This window comes from Lygodium microphyllum, chromosome 24 (genome assembly GCF_053477565.2).
Source record: "Lygodium microphyllum isolate KBCC chromosome 24, Lygodium_microphyllum_v1.1.10, whole genome shotgun sequence".
NCBI lineage: Eukaryota > Viridiplantae > Streptophyta > Polypodiopsida > Schizaeales > Lygodiaceae > Lygodium > Lygodium microphyllum.
Window position 1 is genome coordinate 105524254 of NC_141158.1, and position 18392 is coordinate 105542645.

Genomic DNA, 18392 nt, shown 5'->3' on the forward strand with positions numbered 1-18392 from the left:
GAGAGAGAGAGAGAGAGAGAGAGAGAAAATTGTCCACAGCTCCTATCCGTTCGCCTTCAAGCTACTATGGGATCATGTGCCTACTACACATGATATCGCCCTGCAACCCTATGACCTAGCGGCAGGGAGAGAAGATGGTGGGTACTGTTCAGGTGACAACCTGCAGATAGATTGAAGGGCAGACCTACACACCCCTAAACAGCATTCCTATTCTCAGTCCTGGTGAAATTTGCATACATTACAGACTTGATTTTCAGTCATCGGTCTATTCTAGCTTTCAAATCCCCTGCAGTAAGATCGAAATGTCGAGAATAAAGGCTCCCCATGCCTTTTAGCATGTTCGGGTGTGAACGCACCCTTACACTTTGTACTTTATATATATTCAAAACCTAAAATGTGGTACATTCGTTATTGTACCGTATACCCATTGTATCATGCTAACTCTCTCACTCTACTGCTCTCAACTCTCTGCACCTTCACTCTCAGCTCAGCTCATGCACAGACTCCACAACAACAAACTAGTATCAGAGCGGGTAACGAGCGTGAGGTGACACGCCTGAGGTGACGAGTGATAGTTAGGGCGTGCGATAGATAAGTTGCAGGCCAGTCAGGGCGTGCGACAAATAGGTTGCAGGCCAATCAGGGCATGCAACAGACAAGTCGCAGGCCGGGCTCAACAGGCAGGGGCGGCACGACAGGTTGCAGGCGGCAAGTCACAAGCGCCACAAGGTCAAATCCGACGGTCAGCAGGTAGCAACAGACGTATTGTGTGTAACTAGGCATCAGAACTGACGGGCCTTAGTCAACGCCAGGATAGGATCATCTCCTTTTTTTTTTCCTTCAAAATATTTACTTAATTTTCTACCATTCCTTTGCCGGGCATTCACACGCACAAGCACAACATGAAATTTTGACCCAGAAATTTGGGGCTTTTCTCGGATTTGGGAATCTAAATGCAGAATGGACAATCTAACTCAAAAATTGCGAAATTAGTGCACAATCGCCCATGAAATTTTGGGGTTTTTCACATTTCATTGAAATTTCTTCAATTTCAATGAAATTTGTGCACACTGGACCCGAAAATTTTGGGGCTTTTGCAGAATTTCATCAATTTGTGCAAGAATTTCTTGGTATATGCACTTGGACACTTGAATTGATGCAATTTTGAACAGATTATCCTCAAAAAATTTTGGGGCTTTTGACCCAAATTGTCAAATTTGTGCTCAGGAATGCCTTTGGAGCAGAAATTGCAATGAAATTTTGGGGATTTCACATGTAACTGTTGGCTTGGTCTCTAATTGTGTCAGAAATTGCTTGAGGAGTGCAGCAAATGACATTTTTTAATTCTGAAAATTCATTTGCAGATCTGAAAATTTCTGCAATCTTGGGATTTTCATTGCTGGCTAGTACTCTTGTGCACTGTGGTCACTTGTGTCATATTTGGACTTGCCTTTGGTGACTGGTTAATCAATTTGGGACTGCAAATTATGGCTGGAAAAGTGACAGCAGTAACCTTTGCACATTAAGAAGCTTGAGGGTGCCCATAATTTTGCAATCTGGTAGAAACAATGCTACAATATCTTGGTGCAGAAAAAACATGTAAAGCCCATCAAAACAAAGGGAATCAAACTAGCAGACATGGAACAAGACGAGTGGGATGATTTGGACGAGCTTGCTCGCTCTACCATTGAGCTCTCAGTGTCAGACAACTTGCTCTTCAACATTGAGAAGCTGAATTCAGCATATGCAATGTGGCAAAGGCTTGAAGTATTGTATGCTCAAAAAAGTGCAACCAGCAAGGTTTATTGGCTGCAAAAACTAATGGACTTTCACATGAAAGAGAGTACAGCCATGTCTGTACATTTGAATGAGTTTAACTCAATTTTCAGTCAGCTGATTGCTTTGGATTTTCATATTGATGAAGAGTTCAAAGCTACCTTCTTGCTATGCACTCTACCTGAAAGCTTTGAATAATTTGAATGCTCGGTTGTTATACTCTGATGTGGAGAGTTCTTTGCTAAGGGCAGAGCAATGTTGGAGTGTGACGTCCATCGAAGACGGATCCCAAGTCTGTGACCACCAGTCGGAGTGTAGGAGTGTTGAATAGTGAATGGTAGTAGGCTGATCACCAAAACGCAGCAGTCTAGAGGCTGGAAATTGGTTAACGTAGCAGTGTACCACTGATCGGAGGCTGGAAACTGTGCACAATCTGCTGTAAACAGCATGCTGAAATAGTGTCTGAGAGTGTCAGGGCCTGCAATGCTGAAAACGTAAGCTGGCTGACCCTGGAGATGATGGACAGCAGGCTGAACAGCAGTCTGGGACAGTCTGGAGTAGTCGCCAGCAGCTGAGAGCTGTCGCCTACAGCAATGGACAGGCTGAAGATAATGTGGCTATAGTCGATGATGGCTGGACACCAGATGGAGGCGGGCTGCACGCTGGAAACTAGGCGCCAACAGCAGCAGAGGGTGTGTGGGCTGGTGTAACCTGCAAACAAGGATGATAGCTAAATGGGGGCAGCCTGTCTATTTATAGATATGGAAGGGCGCCCCAAAAATTAGGGTTTCCACTAAACTCTCTCGAACCACTCTCCGTTTTAGGGTTTCCACTAAACTCTCTCGAGCCGCTCCCCATTTTTTGTTTTACTCTAAAAGAGCATTTTTAGTGTGTTTTGGGGCTGTTTAAAAGGCTAAACAACAAGTAATGCATATTTTAGCTCAACACCCCCTCTCAGGCCCAAAACTGAGCTGAAAGGTTAGGCCAGCCACTGTGATGTTTATGTACCCCAAGGCGTCCCACCCCAAAGCAGCCAAGGCATCGGACAAAGGGTGCACACCTCAGCTGCCCAGTGGCCTACCAAGACTACAGAGGCGATGGCTATCTTACCAAGGGAATCCAAGTAGTCACCCCAGAGAGGACAGGGCATCGGACAAAGGGTGCACGTTGGCTGCCCAATGGCCTACCAAGCCCTACAAAGGCAAATGGAACTACATGGATTTTTTTATTTTTTTTTAAATAAGTGAAGTAAATTTGATGGGATGCGACCGATTGAGTAAAAGTGATCCAAAAGACGGGAGTAGGGAGGGTACACCCAACACATCACAAAGCAGTACAAGCTAACCCATCCACTCAGGGTGTCGATGACGAGGAAAAATAGGTGATGAGGTATCCATGTGATAAAGAAGGATGGTGGTGTGATAACAACAGCCGCTGGTGGAAACAGCTTAGGATCCGCGCAAGTGGTGCTCTGCACAATGAGATGCAAAGTATGTTACATGCTGAAGAATGCTCATGCAACAGGTGCCACTTGGATAGTGTCCCTCGTGGGGAAATTGTTCACTTGCCCTGGCGCCCTAGTACAAGGATGATGTAATCATGCAATGCAAAGGGTAAGGTATAACAAGGGGAAGAAGCCGATGACAAAGTGCTGAAGCCTATAAAATACCAAGAAGGGTAGGAACCCCCTCTCAACCTGGATGTAGAAACTGAAGAAGGAAGAGGAGCCTAATGTCGGTCTTCATATGGTGCCGAGGACCATAAGGAATGAAAGAAGATGAAGTGGATGAAGCACCCTGCTAGAAGGGCAAGGTAGAAGTCACCACTCCTAACATTGCTGCTCCCTGGCTAGATATTGTTCGCTTTCTATACCAGCTATCCTTTCTGTGTGATATTTGTGAGTTAGAGTCTTGGTAGCCTTTTGCCTTGATTTGTGTATGTTCTGCTTTTCTTAGCTGACCTGATGGTCTGATGTAAATATTGCTACTTAATTCAATTATCTTCACAAAAAAAGAGAGAAAGAGGTTAACATCCTGCAAAAGCCAAAGTGACCTAAAGGAAAAATCAGATATATCATTGTTTCTATGTTCCACTTTAGGTGCGAAGAGGCATGATCCAAAATGAAAAATATCAAAATAAATCATCCTATCTCACTAAGATGAAAATACAAGATATTAGGATTTCCACCTAGAAACTCATAGTTGCTTAATTCCTGTCCACTTTGGGTGTATGGAACCCAGCAATGTTTGCTCTACTGTGTTGATAGACCCCCAATTTTCCTTGCTTCCTTGACTCATGCACTTTGGCTAATTCATGCTTCCTATTCTTGAGGTTGGTTGAGACATCCGTGGAACTGTTTTCACATGCTCTTGAATGCCAAGTTTTGCAAAACAAGGCTCAGGTGTCAGACAAGAGCACTTGGCTCCAATGAACGCTTGATGAAGGTGTATAGAGATGAACATGATACAATGGGCCTCGAGCTTTGTGTCTGGACTCTGGAGGAGTGGAGCAGATGTGAAGTGAGAAAGGTGTTGGAAATGGCAAGAACAGCTCCAAGAGTGGGTCATATCTGCTGAGACGGATCCTGTAGATAGCAGCAGCAATCCACTGTGAATGATGATGATGTCAGCAGAGGGAGCGAAATGGAGTTCTCTAGGCAGGTCTGATGATGATGACTCTGGATAGCAAAAATGCAACTGGCAGGCTGGAAACACAACTCAAAATGATGACGCAGCAGCAAGCAATGTGATGCAGGGCATGGCAGCAGCAAAAACGCACTCCACCCGGCAGTATAAGATGACATGGCAGCCTATGTGTAGGTTGTAAATAAGCTAGAGCAGTGCAAGCTGATGGCATGACAGTGAAAGGGTGTCATTGGCTGATAGCAAGGGAGCCTAGGTGACAATGAAAAATAGGAGGGGATGGAATGACCACGACATATCCTTTTATAGAAGATTTTTGGCACTTGTCCCACTGTCAAATAAACTATCCTTTTTGTTTCAGAATTCCTTTTAGGTCTGTTTTTCTGGAGTTAAATTGGGCCAAAATGTATGATAATTATACTGTTATTGAGGCCTTCAATTTTACTTTCTCAACAGATGGCATGCCCATTGGATCTACACTCCACCATGGCTTGTTTCCCCCATACCGCCCAAACCACCCTAAGAGGCTTTGCATATACTTGGCTGGATTCTTCATTTTCTTCTCCAGCTTTGTTGGTGAGACCTGTATTGTCATGATTCATTTTGAGTAACATGACCAGTCACACTTTTTCCAAACCAGAAGAAAAATAAAGGGTTGACGTCCCTGAATAATGAGCTCAAAACAAAGCTGAAGTTTTCTGCTACGCAACTCAAAGTGCAATGCCACATGCTAGGTGTAGTTGGTGCAACATCAACTCTCCCACTCTTCCACACACCTATGGCACCTAAGATAACCTGCCTGGAATCAATGCCAATATCCTGGAACCTATATGGCAAAATGGGCATGAGTGCTTTATTCTATAGCCTATATGGACATCATCCCCTTTTTGCTTCTCAACTTATCACTTTCTACAATATCATTTTTATGTGGAGCGGGCATTGCAATGTAGAAAATTTATAGAAAATGGAACACACGTACTCAAAAATGTAAAAACATTCAGACACTTAAATCTGTTAGGCTCCGTGCAAAAGTAACTAGCCCTAGCTAGAGTGATACGGCTTGCGCTATCTCTCATGGGGGTCCTCAGCACACTCCATGTTGCAACATGGAAAGTTGAAACCTAAGTATGAACGTCACCAAGATCAAATTTCACTTCAGCCATCACCAAAAGACACAGAAGAAAAAAGGTAAATAGTTCAACTTCATGAACTTTAGCTTTGGAATGACAAGATCGAATTTCACTTCAGCCATCACCAAATTGTAAATAGTTCAACTTCATGAACTTAAGCTTTGGAATGACAAGATACACTAATTTATTTTTTTAATACAGTTAAAGCTAACACAAATAAATACAGAAGCTGGCAACTCACATTATCATCTACCATCTCCATTGTTAAAGAGCCAGATGCATTTTCATCAATACCCAGATCTTGTATCAAGCACCAATGAGCATCAACTTGACTCACATTTGTCAATGTGAATGGAATGGTTTGGGAAGATTTCAAAAGAACATTCCCAAACCAGATAGACTTGCTGTAACCAACTAACTCTGGAAAGTACACAGCCCCAACCATCGGTACCTTCTGAAAGTAAACAAACTATTATGAGTATTTGAACTTTAACTGTTCCATGGGTATCTCAAAACATGAAGAATTGTGAAACATGTACATATGATTGGGACATTTTTGACATCATTATTAGCCAATGAAAACTCCCTTTGATCCTTCTTACACAAAAGCTATAATTTTAGTATTAAGACTCAATGTACTTTGTACACCATAAGACATGACTTGAGACAGTACAGGTGTTTTTTTGCAATGCAAACTTTATGGTAGAATTATATATATATATATATAGCTTAAAAATGGTTTACCAGCTCAAACTGAATTTCTGAGCTTTGAAAGCATGGCCTTTAAGCCATCCTTACAACAAGTCACTCTCAAAACTTGGATAACCATTTGGGCAAACTTTTCAAACCTTGACTCAAAACTGGTCACGATCCTTGGGGAAGACTTAAATAATACCAGATTACTGGTTTCCCAAATATGCTGCAGAGCTAAACCTCTGATAATGTTCCACAAAGCAAGTATACCCAGGCTCATCCTTCCCTTGAAGCTAAGCAACATATGTTTCCAAGTTTGGAGAAAGGGGAAGCCTTCCCAGCTTACTCCTGATATTTCCATCATACGATTTCCAACATTCCTTGGACTTCAAAATCCACTTTGTATCGCTAGCTGCCCTCCCCAGCTTAAACTTATCCAGTGGGTTTGTTCCTCTTCACCAAAAGGTAAGTTTGTGCTGTGTTCTTAGCCTTGTAGCTGAAGACCATGCTTCCTGTTTTCTCACCTGCACCCTCACCAACCATCAGTGTTCATCTTCAGAGAAGCTGTACTCCTGTCTTGTCTTCTCCAATTCCTTCCAATCCAGATCTTTGGCATTCCAAAGAGCTGCTTATTTCCTAAGACACTTCTTATGCATGGATAAGGCTACCTTAGGGAAAATACAAATAGCAGGAACATTATGACTATAAGCACCCGGGCTGAGCCACAATGACTGCAGGAAAGCTGAATCGCCCTTGATAGGTGAACCAGCCCATTTAGCATACTTCAGAATATTTAGCCACACATTAAAAATGACACTGGCCACTTCAGATTTGTTGAGGACCACCAACCTAATTGGATAAAAGAACATCCCAAAACCCAAATCAGGATTGCCCATGGTTGCAGGAATAGAATATTTTCGAACCATTGTTGGCAGAGATCGACAGCCCTAAATTACAAGTCAAGGATTCCCACATCCCCTTCTCATCCGATGCAACGAGGCCAACTAATAGCATGCTCTCTTTGTTTATCATTATCATCCACAAGGAGTCTCTGAACTACTTCTCAATCATGTCCCAATTAGATCGGCAGAAAGAAAAATAGACACCAGAAAGACAATTATGGACTGTAGTATATGTTTGATCACCACACATCTCCCCAACACTAACAAGAGGAACATCCTTCTGTTTAATCATCTTTTCATCTATCTTATCGTTCAGCCAATTAAACCTCTGCTTCATAATGAAGCCCATCAATATCCCAAATACTCACTAATGCCAGACTTCTTGAGAATATCATCACTCTCATCCAAATGCAATTTGAGGACTTCTGTTTTAGCCAAGCTCACCTTTGATCCAGTTACTGAACAGAATTCATCGTATGGTCCAAAAACTGTTGGATGCTACCCTCATCCTCTTTAACCGTATTGGCATTGTTGTCAGCAAGCGAGCATCTGCAAGCTGAAAGTGGACCCATCCAGAATTTGCATGCTTTTCATGATTCCTTTAGCCATGAGAGGATCAATATTCCTGAGAAGAGAATTGGACACAGCAAACAAAAAAGGAGAGATAGCATCCTGCCTCCCTGACCTTTTAAGTAAAAAGGACTTCTGAAGATATCCATTGGGACAAAGAGAAGCAGATGCAGTTGAAAATAGAGCTGCCACCATTTCAGAGAGCCCAGGTCCAAATCCAAATTTATCAACACATAGAAGGATCAAATCTCACCATACCCTGTCATATGCCTTATCAAGATCCATGTTGATCGTGACAAACTTTGTATTAAGCCTCAGTTTTTGCCATTGTTGGTTTTCCCTCCCAAAGAAGAGGCAACCAACCCTCACCCCTCTAAATGTTTGTGTGTGAAGGACTTCTTGTGGACTTAATCATGCAGCCTCGCATAATGCAAGAATTGTTCCTTAAACTCATAGAAGGTTGGCAATCTAGGGAGTAAGATAATGTGTTGGATAAAATGGAAGTATTTGTAGGGCAACCTACTCAAGAACATAACTTGATCGCCATCTGACTTTAGGGAGCCAATAGTGGCAAGCTCGGCGAGTAACTTCCAATAATCGGTCAACTTGACTTTCAGATCATCCCCTTCCTTAATGAAAAACACCTAAAGCTCGAAATCGAGATTGATACGTCGAGTGCGATCTCGAGCCGCATGGCGGTCAATGAGATGACTCCAACGCTCAAATGTGAGATGAAAATATTGTAATTGAGAGTGGAATTCAACCCTTGCATTAACTCAACATTGGCTATGGCACAAAGCTCTCCACTGACGAATGTGATCAGTGTAGGTGAATCAAGGATCCGGCTCAGTACCAACAACGAGGTCCCAAAGTCCCTGAGATTCAAGCACTTGTTGCATAAGGTTCAACCAAGTGACGAAATTCGACCCGTTAAAACATGTCTTATCCGTGAAGGCATTCTTGGCCGTGGCAACAGGAGTGGTAGTGCTAGGAGATGAAGAAGGTGTGTGATGGGGATAGGATAAATAGGGGAGATAGGGTGTGGGAGCGGAGTACACTTGGGAAGAAATCCTAAAGTGCCCACCATGCCTATAAAAAGTGTGCATAGCGGATCCAAATGTGGACATGGGCGGACTAGGCATGGACATGGTAACTGCATGAGGAGCCCAAGGTGGAGGGATAGGGACACGAGGAGCAGAGGATAAAAATCCCTGTGTAGAAGTGACCCAAGGGATGTGTGATGACATTCAATTAGTAGAGGATGGATATCCCTGTGTCTAAAAGGTCATGAGAAGGGATTGTGAGTGTTCGGGGGTAGTGAGGGGGATGCCCATCATAGCCATCCCAAGTGGAAGGATGTGGTAAAGTGGGGATATATAGAAGGTGCAGTGTTAAAGGTGGCATTCCCCCTAACGATGCACCAGGAGGTGGAGTGAATGGAGAGTAGGTACATAGTGGAATGGAGAAAGAAAAAGTGCTAGGAGCGGATATGGAAGATCCAACCTCTAGTGTGCTTTGAGCGGAAGTGGAGTGTAACCCAAGATTTTAGAATGAAGATATGAGTAGATCAAAATGTAAAGAAGATAGTATTGGAATGGGAGGGAGTTGAGAAGTACGGTTTACTTATTCAAATGAAACAGATGGTAAAGATATATCCAATGAAGGGAATCTGCTTTGAGAGCCTCCTCTATTAAAGTTAACATCCTGAAAATCATCCGGATCCTGCATAACAAAAGAAGAAACGAGAGAGGGTTTTGGCTCATACAACTCAAAAGGATTGCACGAATCTGACACAATGTCTGACTGAGATAAAGGAGATGGAACACCAAATGCGTCGAATGTTGTGGTCCCTCCAAGATTAGAGAGATGGCTAGTCTTACTAATCAGTCTAGACGGAGTAGTAGCACTCATTGGAGGAGTGTAAACCGAACTATATGTGGTGTGCAAGTACTCCTCAAACTCTTCATTTGTAAGATGCCCAAAATGAGAAGAAGAAAACAATAAAGGTGAAGGTGTGTCTACCTCCTCCTTGACACCATAATGCGTTCTCAGAGCCTCCAATGATGGAGAACCCAAACAAGGCATCATAGAATCCCTAGAAGAAGGTGCTTGAGACATTATGAGTCCGAATCGAGTTGCATTGTCAAGCCCTTTCGCGTAAACTGAAAACCCCTAGAGAAACATTAGATAGGTAGGATTTTTAGCTTAGTTGTTTGTATAATTGTTTATTTATTGTTTTGTAGCTAGATTTTTTGTGTTTATCTAGAGTAGGAACTATTTGTGTCATTATTTTTGGATTTGTTGAGCTTGAAAACTTGATAGCCTTGGTCAAGATTGGTGTTTTTCTGGACAGATTGGAGTAGAGCTTTGATCGTAATTACTAGAAATCTTGAACCATGTATATTTTCTTGTCAATATTCTTACACACCACGGGGATTATGGGTTCACAAGTATCTCATGTTGCACTCGGTGGATACACTACACTCGGGGGTCATCATTTGAATTATTTCAATTACTTCCATACCATGGATTAGGTTTATGCACTCATTGCAACATCGTCGAGCACTAGCATGGCATGACATCGAATGTAGCTATATGCAGTGAACCTTAGATGCACGTACATTAGAGAAAACATCTTTCATTATGCATACACAATTCTTTGCACACAAGAGAGTTGGGATATTCGTCACCAAAATAGAAATCGCTAGATGAGTGGAAAGGTGGATGGGTGAGTTTGAGGGTCGTGAAGGATGCCTACAGTTGTGAGATGGGTTGTCTATTTGGTCAACATTATAAGGACTATATTTTTGTTAAGTGATTGTGAGATTTTGGGTGGGTGGAGCAGAGTACAACATTTCTTTGTTGTTGAGTGATAAAAGATGAGGTTAAGGATCATAAATTAATCAAGGAATTGTGTTTGCATCTACATGATGCACATGCACTTATAGTTAGGCTAGGTACTATTCCTTCAGTGCATTCATCTTGCCTTGTCTTGCATCGATTGTGTAACTACATGGCATGGATTTTCGGTTTTGTACTTCTTCAAATCATATGTGGTTGATCATGAATTTCAATTTTCATAGCATGTCTTTAGCTAGGACACATTGCATGGTATTAAAGCAGGTATATCTGAGAAAATATCAATTTTTGAAGATTCAAGGAGTGTGTACACCACACTAGAATGCTTGGAGAAAGCAAGGGAAACCAGAGATGCAAAGCAGAGGAAGAACTAGTTAAGAGAAGTTCTTAAGCTACTTAATAGAATTCTAGAATCTGTAAGTCTTCTCAGTATTTGTAAGAGAATTGAGGAAATTAGGTTCAAGGAAGCAGTGGGTGAACTACCATTACATAAAACAAGGGCTGTAGATGCAAATGAAGAGCCTTTTAATGATCATAATCAACGTGGATGGCTCTTCTTGCATGTCAAAAATACTATGAGATTGTTAGTAATTCTCTGCGAAATTTGAAATATGACGGATAGATATTGCAACTAAGTATGAGGTGGTGCAAGAAAAGAAGAAAAATATTGAAAACACCATGATTATTAGAGGCTCAAAGAGTTTACACGTCAAATTAACTCAAAGATATTGATGATGAAAATATGGCTCTTTTATGAAGTAAAGGGAGTCTTTGTGAAGCAGAGACTTCTGAGTGGTATGAGATCAAATCATGACGAGAGAGAGAGAACCAAAATCTCATAAGGATGCTACTGTGTTTATTGGAATGAATCAACATCTTTGAGTTTTGAGGAGGCCTTTGCTCCTGCTAGAGTTTGAATTAAGGAAGTTGGAAGGATGTAGCTTGTTCGTTATGATAGTTGCTTACCAGAGTGCTAGAGCTCAGAGAGCCCATCGACTGCATATGGGTGGAATGTAACACCTGGAAATTATCTGCATGTTTGATAGAGTGGTGGTGGTCGTAACAAACAGATCGTATTTTTCTGGGGGCCTCTGTGATATTGGACCTCTAGCCCTGATTTTCAGGGAGAGGTGATTATGGAGAGCTAATTACATAGTCAAGGTGAAATCTCAAACAAAAATGGCAAGGAATGAAGCCAAAGTGCTAATACCAGAGGGACTAGATGTGAGATAGATGTTGTTTGCATGGGAGGTCAACCGCAATACCGTATTTTGCAATTGTAGCATGATTGTCGGGCTGGTTGCTGGTACTTTAATTGAGAGGAAGAAGCTACGATGAGCATACGGAGCTTCAGCTGACCGAGACCGGGGATGGAAAAAAAGACAAAAACAGTGGCTATAGATGCATAACATTCAATGGTTGTGTGATGAAGAAGTTTTCCAATTTGAAAAGAAAATTCTTAAGCTAAAGATAAGGATGAAAAGATGACCTCGAGAAGCATAGAAAACAAAAAATCTTAACAAGTGTTTTAAAAAGCATAAATGAAATAAAAAGCCTAAAGCTTTTGGAGTACGTTTAGAACATGAGAGAAACCTATATAAGCATGGAGGACAAAGAATCAAAGGCCCTTCTCTTTATTTGCTAAGTCTTAAATGCAAGAAGAGAAGGGTCACACCCAAGTTTTTGGAGCAAAGTTATTATTCTTTCACCTTCTAAAGGCATGGTGCAAATAGCTCGATGTATCACAACCATTGAAATTTGAGGTATGGAGGTTGTGTGAGGTTATTTTTCAAATTCAAGGTTTTTGCTTTACTATTTTGAGGCTGTAGTTGCTCTACATTGTGAGTGCTCTCAATGTGTTTCTAGCTATAAGAGGCATAGAAGTTGTACTGTGGATTGGGTAGGCTCGTGTTTGGCCATGTATTGTTGAAGTTTCTCGTTGAGTTTAGCACCCAAATAAAGTTATTCACTTCACCCGCACTCCTTGTCGTTTTCGTTTTCGGGTTGTGTGAGAGGATTATCCTCGATTGCTCGTGAAATAGCGTGGGAGTCTTGCACAAAGACTAATCTCCACAATCACCACAGGATACTCTTTAAAGAGCATCGGCTCTAATACCATGTGAAGATATGCTAAGGTTTGCACTAAGGAAACACAGTATATATTACCAAGACTAAAACACAAAGACTTGGACAAAGACAAGCAAAACTCAAACCCTAAACGGAAAATGTAAAACGCAAAACACAAAACTCAAACACAAAGACAAAAACTAAGAGAAGAAACTTTGAAGTGAATGAATGTAAGAGTATACATAATGCCCAAGGGAAAAGCAATGCAATATTGAAGAGTGATATCCACCAAAGACGGATCCCATTCAATGATACTATTTGTGGATGATAGCATAATGAAGATACAATCTAACCCACCTAACTCCTTTACATATCCATTTACATTTCAAGAAGATCCCATATATACCATCCTCTTCAAACACATGCTTCCCTATTTGACTGAGGAAAATCCCTTCAATATTATCCTCTTGGAATACATGCTTCCATGTTTGATTGAGCTAATAGGTTTTCATGGGGGAGTCTAGGAGTTTGTTAGAGAATACCCATTTCACCCTCCAACAATGAATAACTGGATTGATATTTAATGTTTGCAATAAATATATTCATTTGCTTTGCACATAGTAGTTCACTAGCTTGCAAATGCATTTGTGGATTTAGTATGTTTTTTGCCATGAGAATTTCTCCGTAGCCACTTACTTTCCTTCAGTTGGTTAGTTTGCTCCTAGAATAAGAGCAAACAAGAAAGAACAATAAGGTGGGTGTAATAGCCTCTGAACAGGATTTTATGCCATGGCAAAAAGGCAAGGATAACCAATCTAAAAATACTCCACAGAGTTCTCAAAGTTCAGATATTTCACAAAGCAGCAAGAAATAGGGGGGCACACAAGCCAAAAAGGACAAGTGTCACTATTATAAAAATCCAGGTCATTACATAACAGAATGTAATAAGAGCATAGCCAAGGAGAAGGAGGAGTCGTCAAGGATGTATGTTTCTAATACACCTACTACTATAGAGTCCGCGCCTTTTGTTGTAGACCGTTACTACTATTTCTACACTCGCAGAGTTGTGTCTTTTCTTGGGATAATAGAGCATTTAGCTCTACTGAGGATGTTAGCACTTGGTTCTTTGACAATGGTGCTTCTAGGCACACTACAACCCGTAGGGATCTGTTTTCCTCTATTATTGCAGCTCTTCTTGGCAAGTATGTGCAATGTACTAACAATGCATATTACCTTGTTAGAGGTATTGGGAAGATTGATGGCTCTACTTTCTATTTACAAGATGCATTATATGTGCCAAGCATAAAGAAGAATTTGTTGTCAATTTCTTCTTTAGCAAAGTGTGGAATGCAAGTCACATTTGATGATGACAAATGTATAGTCAAGGATAAAGAATTCTTGGCTTTGGTTTTGACTAGCACATTATGTCATGGACTCTATGAGTTAAATGCTTATTTGGTTGATCAATTGGTCTATTTAGCATCTACTCTTACTCCTGCTGTGTCACAGGCAGAGTTATGGCATGCTCGCATGGGGCATGTCAACTATGGTAGTTTGATACTTATGCAATGTACACAAATGCTAGATGGCTTATCTCTCTTGCAAAGATCTCCTGAGCATATTTATGAGGGATGCATTGCATCGATTCATTGCATCGATTCTCGTTTCCTCGTGCATTGCATCGATGCTAGATGGCTTATCTCTCTTGCAAAGATCTCCTGAGCATATTTATGAGGGATGCATTGCATTGATTCTCGTTTCCTCGTGATGTTGCTTTTAAGGCAACTGCCAAATTACAAATTGTACATTCACATGTATATGGACCTATGCAAACAGAGTCATTGGGTGGATGTTATTATTTCGTCACCTTCATTGATGACTTTACTCGTTTTTGTTGGGTCTACTCATTGGTAAAAAAATTCATAGGTGTATGATGCATTTTTGGCTTTTGTTGCACTTGCTAAAAATCAATCTAGTTGCAAAATTGAGACTCTCTATTCGGAGCGAGGGGGGGAATACATGTCTTCCATGCTGAATAATTTTTTGAAGCAAAAAGACATTGTTCATCTATATACTTTTGCATATACTCCACAATAGAATGGGATTGCAGAGAGAGAATCGGTCACTCATGGAGATGGCCAGATGTATGCTGAAAGCTAAGAGTTTGCCACATGGCTTTTGGATGGAAGTAGCATCCTGTGCTTTCCATGTTTGTAACAAGAGCCCTACCAAGACATTAAAGAATGTTATGCATTTTAAGGCTTGGAACAGCTGGAAACCTTCAATTGGCCATTCTCATACTTTTGCGTATCTTGCATATGCTCATATTCCCAAAGTACTAAGAAAGAAGTTGGACAACAAGGCTATTAAATGCATTTTTATAGGGTACAGCAGTGAGAGCAAAAGATATAGGCTGTATGATCCTATTTCCAAGAAAGTCTTTGCCAGAAGAGATGTGGTTTTCGATGAAAAATCAGAATTATCCCTTGCTAGTTTATCAAGTTGCAAATGATGTGCTTGAAGGGCTGATGCCCTTTCTTTTGGTGATACAGCTAGAGCTTTGATAAATGAACATAATGATCAGCCAACTGCTCCATTGAGCAATGCCGAAATTCAACCTATGACTGATCTGAATATTCAGCGAGATGCTGAATTTGAGATTCAGCAAGAGCTTGTATACAATTAGATGTGAAGAAAATACCCTAACACAAAAACACAAATAACACCGTACGACAAAGCACAGACTAATAGAAGAACACAGTTAGGGTTAGGGTAACTCAAAGACAATGAACATATAGAATGAATAAAATGTTATGACTATTAAATATACATTGTCTCATACAGCAAACACACTATGCAGCGAATGAATATTATACCTCAAACTCCTGTATCTCATGGATCAGGGCAAGGGTAATGAGTTGGAGAGTGTATCGTACTTAGAACGGATCCCAAATCGCAGCAAGACAGTCTCCAAATATCAGATACCAACAAACGCAGCCAAGGAAGGCTGAATCTAATACAAATGGCAATCTAGAGAAAGTGTGTGCTATAAATGCAGCTAAGGAGAAAATCTGCAAACACATGCTAAGGAGAGAGAAAATCTGCAAATGCAAGCTAAGATAATGAGGGTGACAGCTAGAGGAGAGAGAAAACTGACAGGGCAGCAGCTGGGGCTTGCAAATGCAGCAATATACAGACATGGCAAGCTGTATGACAACTGGATGGGTAGACAGCAGCGTAGCCTAGCTAGAAACACTGGCAAAATGATAATGGAGGGCTGGAAACAGGCGCCAAATGAGTGAAGACTACAATGGACAGCTTGGACTGCGATACCCTCCGCGAACAGGGTGTGGGCAGCAAGCTAGAAACACCCTGAAACCTGCAAAAACGAGACTAAGACTGAATGAAGGGCAGCATACCTATTTATAAAAAGTTTGGACCCTCCCGAGTGGATTTGTGCTTATGGGATACAGACACTCTCTAGGAACGTATTTCTTTTAAATAAACAAGGATTCTTCCTTAATTAAGCATGTTTAGGAGCTATTTAAGTAAAGCTAATGCATTTTTAGCTCGATTCCCCCCTCTCAGGCCCAACAACGGTGCCATGAGAAGTAGGCTAACCAAGTTTTTTTTTTCTTTATCTTTTATCTCAAGACGTCCCACCCCAAAGCAACCAAAGCATCGAACAAAGGGTACGCGTCGGTTTCCCAGTGGCCTACTAAGACTACAAAGGTGATGGTTATCTTATCAAGGGAGCCTAAGTGATCACCCCAGAGAGGCCAGGGCATCAAACAAAGGATGCATGGTGGCTATCCACTGGCCTACCAAGTCCTACAAAGACGGATGGAAACCACGACGGACTTTTTTTTTTGGGCTTTATAGTTTTGATAGATTTAATATTAAGTGAGGGTTTCAAACCAGTTTTTGTCCTATTGAGTATCGGACGTTGTATGCGTGCATAGTGAACTCCGGAAGATCCCCAAGAACAAAGAACTCTACAAAAGCTCATAAAGCAAGAAGAAAGATTTGTACGACATGAGACAAAAAGACAAATTGGGTACAATCTCCCCCCATGCCTTATGTGAGCACTTCACAAGGCATGTATTTATAAATTTATTAATCTCCAAGCTCAAAAATAGCCCAATTTACAATTAGCATGCTTTGGCTTTTGTGTTTGCTTTTGCCCAAATAAAGAATAAAATGGTTGGGCGTCCCAAAAGTCGGGTTATGCCCAAATATAATGTACAATAATGAAATATTTAAACCAAGCGCCTATGTGCATACAAAATAATAAATGTTTGTCAAGCGCTTCAATAAATAAGCGTGCCTAAATAAATATTAGTGCCACGTCTTTAATAATAAGATGTGCGCCTATCAAAAATAATAATTCTTCTAGGTAATTTGAATTGCAATCGCCCGATACTTCCCAACACCACCGCTACCTGCTCTACACATCAACTGAAGCATTCACAATTGTTAAAAAATAATAAAATTAAATCGACAAAAGTGAATATCTAGCAATCTTCACCTACAAAATAAATAAATAGGTTGGAACTCTGTCCTAATTTTAATTTAATACAAGTGCACTCTAAACTCATAAACGTCCATTAACTTAAATATGTATTTTGCAAAATCACCCGCCATGGAATCACCCACGTGCACATTAAATTAATATGACGCCCGAAAAGAACAGGCGTCCCCGTCAACTTCTCACACAAGGAATCCACCTTGTGTACGAGTCCCGGCAAATAAATATAGTTTTACGGAATCCAACATGGAATAAAAACCTCACGGAATCCACTGTGAAATTTGCCTCCTAGCATTATACTCCCAGGGTGGGATAGTAATTGTCCTCAATTGCTATTAACTCAATGTGAAGCGAGCAGTGAGGGGTAAGCACTTAGGTTGCGGGCGTGCATTCAACGAGATGATTTTTAAACTTAACCAAATATCTAGAATATATTCGGCCAGTTCTAGTGGTCATAAAATCAGTGTCTAGAATAGTTCAGGTTTAAGAATTTCAGTTTCTTCTTCTAACAAAGAAGGGTTTTCATAGACAGGGTGGACAGGTAATTGGCCTCTAAAAGGTCGTAGTAAACTGATATGAAAAGTATTATGGATTTTCCAATGTGGAGGTAGTTCTAATTTAAATGCATTGTCATTGATCTTGTGAATTATTTTGAAAGATCCATAAAATCTAGGTGCTAACTTAACAACAGGGTGTTTCTCAATACTTTGCAATCTTCTCTTTTCAATGCGTAACCAAACATAATCATCAACTTTAAATCTCATGGCTTTTCTTTTCTTATTAGCTTGTTTAGTGTATGATTGCTGGGCTTTCGCAACCATATCTTTAACTTCAGCAAAGATAGTAGCATGTGTATTGGTAATATTATCAGTAGCTTTAACTTTATTTGACAATGATATAAGAAGAGTAGGCAATCTATGTCCATAAATGATTTTAAAATCTGCTTTTTGTGTAGCTATGTATGGTGTATTATTGTATGCAAATTGAAGTAGATGCAAATGTGTATCCCATGTTTATGGTTTTAAAATTGTGTATGTACGCAAAAGATCTAGAATTGTACTATTAGTAGCTTTTGTTTGCCCATTGGTTTCAGAATAGAATGCACATGAAAAATCAATCTTAGTATCTAAATTAGCAAACAAAATAGTCCAAAAATTATTATAGAATCTAGAATCATAATCAAAAATAATAACTTTTGACAAAGCATGGTTAGTGACAATAGTCT

At 40.6% G+C, this 18392-nt stretch overlaps 1 protein-coding gene across 7 annotated transcripts in view; it reads right to left on the reverse strand.

Moving 5' to 3' along the window:
* The window catches only part of LOC148015477 (uncharacterized), a 70570-nt gene that overhangs the window by 18653 nt on the left and 33525 nt on the right, over positions 1-18392 (reverse strand). For 2 of the 7 annotated variants that reach the window (XM_087665999.1, XM_087665998.1), the window contains exon 11: positions 5790-6002. In XM_087665999.1, coding sequence (XP_087522125.1) covers positions 5790-6002 — 213 coding nt within the window. Of the gene's footprint in view, positions 1-5789; positions 6003-18392 lie in introns of those variants that run through there. The other 5 variants (XM_087666000.1, XM_087666001.1, XM_087666003.1 and 2 more) reach the window with 4 other exon arrangements.